Source organism: Pteropus vampyrus, unplaced genomic scaffold (assembly GCF_000151845.1).
Source record: "Pteropus vampyrus isolate Shadow unplaced genomic scaffold, Pvam_2.0 Scaffold70, whole genome shotgun sequence".
Classification (NCBI taxonomy): domain Eukaryota; kingdom Metazoa; phylum Chordata; class Mammalia; order Chiroptera; family Pteropodidae; genus Pteropus; species Pteropus vampyrus.
In genome coordinates this window covers 2,972,842-2,981,348 of record NW_011888851.1, presented here as the reverse complement: position 1 = coordinate 2,981,348, position 8,507 = coordinate 2,972,842, and the positions used below count along the sequence as shown (strand labels likewise).

At 33.7% G+C, this 8,507-nt stretch overlaps 1 protein-coding gene across 3 annotated transcripts in view; it reads left to right on the top strand.

Annotated features, from left to right (window-relative positions):
- ATP2B1 (ATPase plasma membrane Ca2+ transporting 1) overlaps positions 1-8,507 on the top strand; it is a 115,966-nt gene that overhangs the window by 101,514 nt on the left and 5,945 nt on the right. For all 3 annotated transcript variants that reach the window (XM_011361764.2, XM_011361763.2, XM_023531552.1), the window contains 2 exons: positions 640-747; positions 2,735-2,917. In XM_011361764.2, coding sequence (XP_011360066.1) covers positions 640-747; positions 2,735-2,917 — 291 coding nt within the window. The remainder of the gene's footprint in view (positions 1-639; positions 748-2,734; positions 2,918-8,507) is intronic.

Here is an 8,507-nt window from a genome sequence, read left to right as displayed (position 1 = left end):
TGTTTTTAGTTTCTTTAAACAGGGAAGCATTGGCACTGTATTATGAATTTTACTTATGCAGATCATTGGACTTCTCTCTTTATAAGGGAGAACAAATTTATGAGAGTATACCACCTGAGTTAGCACGCATTTCATAGAACTTTGCAGGTTGCTGTTCTTTTACAGCCCATTTATATTTGTCTTAACATTTAATTGTTAATTTGGAATGAATACTATATAGAAGAAAAAAAGATTAAATATTGTGTCCACTTTTCTATAACATGTAGTCTTTTCCACAAAAGTACTATCTTTTGTGGAAAGGCATAAATTATTTAAAAACTTAAACAGGAGAATGTAGTTACTTGAGATTATATTGGAAATAGTATAAAGTTACCTTATTGATCATGAGAAGTTTTTTTTTTTAATTTTTAGTATGCATAATTTAAACATGAAATATACCTGCATTTAAAATTTTGGATGGAGAGATTTTACTTTATTTCACTTGTCTTATTTTTAGCTGTGAATATTTATATATGCCACCATTAGAATAATGGTTGCACACCTTGAGTTTAGGAGGACACAAATTTGGGTAATTTTTGAAGCTTGTGAATTGGAAAATTTAAAAGATTTAAATAAATTTACTCTTGATTATTCTTCCAGATAATAATTGTGCAGTTTGGTGGAAAACCTTTCAGTTGTTCAGAACTATCAATAGAACAGTGGCTGTGGTCAATATTCCTGGGAATGGGAACGTTACTCTGGGGCCAGGTAAAAATATTACTTTTTGTTCAAAACCTTAAGTGACTTTTTTTTTTTTTTTTTTTTTTTTTTACTTTCTAGTACGTATTTTCTCTGACCATTTATGTTACTTGATTCTAAGTTGTTAACCATTCTAAGTCGAAAGGGCATGTAGGGATATAGTTTTTTTTTAACGTAATATTCTAATACCTAACTTGCTGTTAATTATGATTATGTCTATATAAAAAAACACTTTTAGTTTCTTATATAGTTTTTTTAACTTGCTTTTTAGAACAAGTTTTAAAACAATATTAAGATAATGCATTCATAACTGGTTAGGATGCTAATGTCTATCTTTGGCTCTTCGACCTATTTTTGCATTTTTAGAATAAATATTTTTACAAAAATATAAAATACTATCTACTTTAGATTTCCTATCATTTTGTTACATAATTTAATCCAAAATGCAGCACAGGAAAAATCTTGAGTTTCAGTTCATGTAGAGAATATTTCCAAAAAAATTATGGTATCTGGAAAAAGGGGCCACAAAGTGACATTTTAGATTATTTGGATTGAATGACTTTAACAGTGTATATATAAAATAAAATTCCAGAAAAAATGAGATGTACCTCATTTTTATTATAGGCAGCTGACTTGCAAATGCATGTTATTTTTAAAAAATAGGTGGTAATGGTATATGCATTATTCATTTTAAGTCCGTTACCATTTCTTTAAAACTGATAGAGAATCTGTATTAACATTTTCATAAAGGAAGGTTAACATATGGTGTATAATTTCTGTGAACTAATTTATTATCGTTCTACAAGTCAGTCAAACCAAACATGCAGGTTTTTCTTAAACATCTTTATGTGCCTTTTATCTCGCCTTTTTTTAAAATTGTGTTTTCAGGTTCTGAGATTTCTCTTCTTACTTATTTTGAATACCTCGTTAATAGAGATCTTCTTTTAAGTAGGATTCATGCTTGGTCCACCTTTTATTTTTTATTACCATTCTGATTATTTCATTATATTATCTCATGGGCAGAACAGAACCCCACAATCTCCCCCAAAATCTGGCTAATTTCAGGAAAAGGAAATTCAGTACAGCATACATACCCAACAGGCATCAGTTACCATCTTTGGTTAACATCGTCTTTTGAATTCAAGTGCACCATTGTAGAAAGAACACTGATTTTGGTGGTCAGGAGATCTAAGGTCTTAGTCACTCCATAAACAAGTGTGTCTCTGAGCCTGTTTCACCTCTTGAAATGAGATAGTTGAACTGGAAGTTCTCCAAGCAGTTCTCATTCTGACTGTGTGCTTGTTTTTCCCTGATAAGCCCGACTTCCTTAAGGAATGGCTGTTAACATTTATAAGTTAGTACATATTCGTTGGCGTTTTTTGTATCCTTTATGTTTTCTAGGGCATCTGTTCCTATTTGATGTCATTATCAGTCAGTGTTCATCCAGTTTTAAATAGTTGCATTTTACAAAAATGAATACACTTAGTAAACAAAGCACTATGTTCAGTTTAACCTTGAAGATTTTTGGAATTTTGGTATGTTGTTTCTCATTGGACTCTTAGCGCACTAATGAAATATGAACTTGTTTTACCTCCAATATGACCACCTGCCATTTTCATTTTATTTGAAATAAATATAATATTTATAATTTTATATATAATAAATATAATTAATAATTAAGTAAATATATATATATATATCAGAGCATGGTTTTATAATTTACTCTCTTGAATGTCCTAAATAGAATACAAAAAATGTAATCTGGCTATTTCCATTCAGGAAAACTTTTTACCTTTCAAACTTAAATCTTCTGTGTAGCTAAAAGCAGAATATTTTTTATTCTGAGGAAGAAAGCCTCTGACAGATAGGATCGCATTGGTTTATTGGTAAAGATGGTTGGTTATGCTCATACCTTTTCATACCCTTTGTATTAAAGTTGATTGGTTTAATCGTACTCAATATGATTTATTTCTAAGTTCTTTTCCCTGTGTTGTAGCTAATTTCAACAATTCCAACTAGCCGTTTAAAATTCCTGAAAGAAGCTGGTCATGGAACACAAAAGGAAGAAATACCTGAGGAAGAGTTAGCAGAGGATGTGGAGGAGATTGATCATGCTGAAAGGGAGTTACGACGTGGCCAGATCCTATGGTTTAGAGGTCTGAACAGAATCCAAACACAGGTATGGACCTGGACAGAGGTAGGCGAGATGATGGGAGTGGGAGCCAGCCCAGGGCTTTTGGACCTGGGGAGGAGGTTTGAACACCCTCTTTAACTTCCTTTCTAGCCATCCCAACCCACAAAACTTACTCTTTTGAAAAATAATACTGGTGCCTGGAATGAGTGAAAGTTTTAACTGATCGTGAGAGAATTGTCTATATGCCCCTAAGCTCCTCTTTTCCTAGCTTCCCCCCACCCCCTTCATCACAAAATGCTACTCTTGCCTATTTATCTGCTCTGTAAAAAGTGCCTTTTTCTTTACTTTTTATATGTTGATAGATGGAATGGTCCTTTCTCTTGTTCTCTCTCTCTCTTGCTGAGCAAGCTGTCACAATCTCTGATTCCTTGCAGATGGATGTAGTGAATGCTTTCCAGAGTGGAAGTTCCATTCAGGGGGCTCTAAGGCGGCAACCCTCCATCGCCAGCCAGCATCATGATGTAACAAATATTTCTACCCCTACACATGTAGTGTTTTCCTCTTCTACTGCTTCTACTACTGTGGGGTGTGAGTGTGTGTTCCTAAGTGCATGAAATTAACATTTCCTACTTCACACACCTAACGTTTCTCATTTTCTCCTTAATGTTTAAATTCATTTGTTCAGGCTTTTCATAAAGCTTTCTTTTCGTAAAGTGGATTGAGACCTCAAAGTGTTGTCATTGTTGTTGTTTTATTTCTTAGAGGGATAGATAACAGGTGGAACAATTGCAACCAAAGATTAGATATGAAATCTGTGAGCTTGTCTCTGTGCTAACTCTGACATTTAAGACGGGGAATAAAATTGTAGTTTAGAATTTGTGAAACTACTATAAATTTTTGAGTATATGCCTTTAAACGTGTTCATACTGCATGGTGCCCAGAAGCATGTGATTTGAAACTGATAAACAGAACCAAGAAATTGTGTGTTTAAAGCTAAATATGAATTTAGCATTTTGACTTTTATCTTGTTGAGGATGGAAAGTAAGATAGTACCCTTAAGAAAAATTCCCAATATATAGTCAGTTGTTTGCCTTCTTAGCCTAGACTTTGTGGCCTTTTTGGGTTTTTTCCTTTTTCTTTTATTTATTTATTTATTTTTTTGAGGGGGACGTTGGGGTGGTCTCCCTATAAGCTTCAGAGTTCTATAGTATTTATGAGTTTCTTTTTTCATTTATATAATCAGCTTAATTTAAAATTGTAGCCTAGATGAGAAATAGTGTGTTATTTTACATTTTCCAAAGAAGCAGGAAAAATGTACTGTTAATTATTGAATCATTTCATGTCCTACTGTCCCTTAATTGACTAGAATAAAAAATTTTCTTTCAGGTTTTTAGTAAGTGGCAAACTCTCCAAAAGCCTTATACCTTTATCATCCTTACTGTGAATTAGGGTCTTGATTTCATGGTGGATTCTCAGTGTACTGGAGGCACTAAAGATAAAAGCCCACCCACGCCTCATACTCACCCACAAAATCAGCTGAGATAACCTAAGGCTAATCTTGTATTTGGACAGAGACCTTTGCCATTTGGTCTTCAGCCGTTAAGAACTGGAGGAATCTTGGGAAGCTAGAGAGAGGATAAATTGAGGGAGAAAACAGTGCCATTTTAAGGAGGACTGTTTATTCAATGCCTTGTTGTTCTCTTTGCTTAAGTAGTTTTCACTTATTATTTTTGACAGTATTGTAAAACAGGCAGAACAGAAACTATCTCCCATTTTACAGGCATGAGTACTGACTTGAAGGTTAAATGACTTGTCCGTGGCTAATAAGCAGAGACAGCATGAGCAAAGAGCAGACAGGTACTCTAGGGACAAACTGACCTTGTAATGTTAGACAGGGTGTTAAATTTACGTACTTGGACAGATGGGAATCTTCCTTTTAAAAATCACCCTGGTACTACCTAACCTAAATGAAATTGTATATGTAAATTGTCTAGCCTTATGCCTGGTACAGCTAATGTCAGTTGTATCCCTCCCTCCTTTTATCTATAGATTTCATATTATTCCCTGGCTTTAAGGGGCTTATTCCTGCATCTCTTACTATTAGTGATTATTTAGTTGTGTTCCATAAACACTCTGGAAAACCTACCATGTGCCAAGGCTGTGCTAGAACCTCCAGACCTTCCAGTCTAGTGAAACAAACAAGTAGCTGGGAATTTCAAAAAGGTAATGAAACACAGAATATAATAACAGGATCCTTAATGTGCCCTGAGAAGTTGAATGAAATGACTCCCAAGCTGATTCTTGATAAAATTTGCCAGTTGAGAAAAGTGAGTTTCAGTGACATAGTTTGGTACTAACACAGTAATTAAAATATAAAGAGTTACGAGGCCAGAACGGAAGGTAAAGATCTGTTTATATCCTATAACAACGATCCAAAAGGAAACTATCCTGAAAGACTCTTCTTGCACTCAAAATTTTAAATTTGAAAAATTTCACACCTACAGACAAGTTGAAAGATTGAAACACGAATAATGCCCTTTGCCTGGATTTACCGCTTCTTAATATTTTATGACATTTGCTTTATGTATATATTAATGTGTACTTTTTGAGCCATTTGAAAGTGACAGATATCATGACATTGCATAATACGTTAGCTTGTACCTACTTCTTAAGAATAAGAAGTCTCCTGTAGAATCATACTATATTATCACATCCAAGAAATTTAACATCGATGCCATTTTAACTTATATACAATCCATATTCAGATTTCTGCCATTTTCCCCAAAATGTTTTTTATCAAAAGCTTTTTTGATCCAGGATCCAAGAAAGAATCATTGACAGTTAAGACCTCTTAGTCTCTTTTAACCTGGATCCATTTTTCTCTATTTTTCAGAACATTGATTTTTTTTGAAGAATCAAGGCCAATTGTCTTATAAAGTGTCCTACAGTCTGAATTTTTTTTATTGTTTTCTCATGATTAGCTTCATGTTAAACTTTTCTGACAAGTTTATCTCCTGGGTGATGTATATTCTATCTATTTTTATTTCAGCAAACTTTTAAATAACTTACTGTTTTTGTTTGGAGGGGTGTCACATGACCTGAGGTATACTATATTTACTTTATCTGTATAATTGTGTTCTGAGCTTTATATTAAATATTAGGTCAATCATTAACTCTGTTTTAAGATATAACTACCCATACCTGCCCAGGTTCTTTTCTGATGGACAACTATACTTGAGACCTGAGTTGCTGGGCTCATGTTTCAAGGGTGATAGAGGTATACTTCAGAATGTCAAGGGCAAATTCCTAGTTGTTGCTTCTTTAAGGTTTGAGATGTTTATTTCTTTATTTTGTATTCTGTGTACTTGGACCATAAGGAGGTTTTGTGGGCTGATGCATATCTTGTTCATGAGGTTATCATTATACATTAACAGTTGCAGTAATTATGTTGCTGCTACTATAAATTTCTATCAGTCTTGCTAGTGAAGCCTTGTCTTAGGTGCTAAGTACAGAACCTCCAGCCAATGTATAGAATTAATTAGTAGTGTTAATATGTGTAATGAAAGGTTCGATTTCCTCACTGTGTTCCTGCCCTGATTTAGAATAGTCTATGGATGTCAACATTTCTTCGACTGTTTTTGGAGTGTTTCCTTTGCTAAATGGAAGAAATAATAATCCATTTTGACTTTGTCATATACTAGGCTTGAAACATCTCTGGAGAGAGTATCTTTTTCCCCCCTCATTTTTATTAGTCAAATCTTTATTCCTAAGGATCTCTAGAGAAAACATTCTATAGTTTTATTTATTTATAAAGTATATTATTCTAATATCAGTCTTCACCATTAATAAATTATTTTGCTAAATGAATAGTTAACCCTTGTTGGAAAGGAGAAATTGAGAGAAAATTTGGTCTTCTAGGTGTAGGGTCGGCAAACTGTAGCTTATGGGTGAAATCTGGCCTGATGCCTGTTTTTGAAAATAAATTTTTATTGGAACAGAGTCACACTAGTTTAAGTATTGTCCATAGTAGCTTTTGCACTACACTTGCAAAGTTGAGTAGTTGCATCAGAGACCATGTGGAGTGCAAAGCCTGCATTTACTCTCTGGTTCTTTACAGAAAATGTTTGCCAATTTCCACTACTCGTTACACAAGTGGATCTTAACTTTGAGAAAATACGATGTGCAAATACCCAACTTTGGAAAATGACCTAGGATTTTCTTTTTTTGGTGCATGGTATCTTTTGTTTTATCACTGTATTTCTTTAAATTCATGCACATAGTAAAAGTAACAATGAATACAAATTTCAGGAATGGGCAATCTGCAGTAGAAGGTAAGATATATCAGGTAATGACTAAAATCGTCCCATATTTTAGAGCTGCCTTTGTATACCATGTTTTGGGCAATGATACTCAAAAGTTAAGATTGTATTTAGGAAAATGGGTGGGTTAGCAGGGTAAATGATTTGTTTTCGATTTGTTACTTAAATTTAATGTATTGTTTACCTTGATAATCATGTTCAGTTTCTCAAAATTATTGCATGATAATCACTTTGACTTTTTTTTTGTTTACCATATATGATTCATGCAATGTTTCCCTCTGAATTTACTCTTTAAATTTTTTTCTTGACATAGGAATTATTGGATTTTTCTTAATTTTTAGGAATTATAATTATGTTGTACATAATAGGTTTTAATAAATATTAACGAAATTATTAAAAGACTTAAATAAACAGGTTTGGATTGTCAAAAAAAGGTAGTTAAGGTTATTTATTTTCCTGCTTAAACAGAATTCTTTGCGGCATTAAAATAGTTTCTTACATACCTAAAGTATTACACACACAGTTGTGCTTTTAGTTACTCAGAATTACTACTGTGCTGTGAGAATTTTACATATAGAAGGTAAGAAAGATCAGAGAAAGTGTAAGTTAGCTCAATGTCATGCTTCAGATTGAGTGCTTTGTTAATGTTCTTTATAAGTAGAAAGTAAAACAAATCTGGTTCAATGACCCCTGATTATTCCAGATTTTATTGCATATATCTTCTATGAGAACTGTTCTTTGAAATTGTATTGCTTTGGAGCATTTTCGAGCTATCCTATTCCTGTCCAGTCATGTGGCTATAAGTAGTAGAGTCAGAGGAAGACAGCATTAACCTTAATCTTAGGAAGTATTTTATTCTAGTGACGTTAGCTAAAGCTAACATCCACATAATCTCTTTTATTGATTGTCAAAGAACTTGGAATTGGGAGTCCAGAAAACTTTGTTCTCAGACACTTTGGCACTGATGAGGAGTGACATGAGCGGTCAGCCACCCGTCCTCTCAGTTGCTCAGTTTCATCATTTGTAAAGTCGTTAGAATAAAGTAGGTCGAATAACCTTTCAAGCTCTGATGTTTTCATCAGAGTAAATTTTTTCAGAAAGAAAACAGCATTTTAACCAAAATTTAAAAGTTTCGATAAAAAGGAATCTCATCTAATTTTACCTGTCACAAGTGCGTGTGTGTGTGTGTAATCGTGTGTACACACACACTGACTGCCCTCACCTGCTTATTCTTTACACTGCCCTTAGAGCTTCCCCAACTCCCAGATCGCTAACCCCCTGAGCTCTAGATATTTTCACCTGGATGTTCTGCAGCT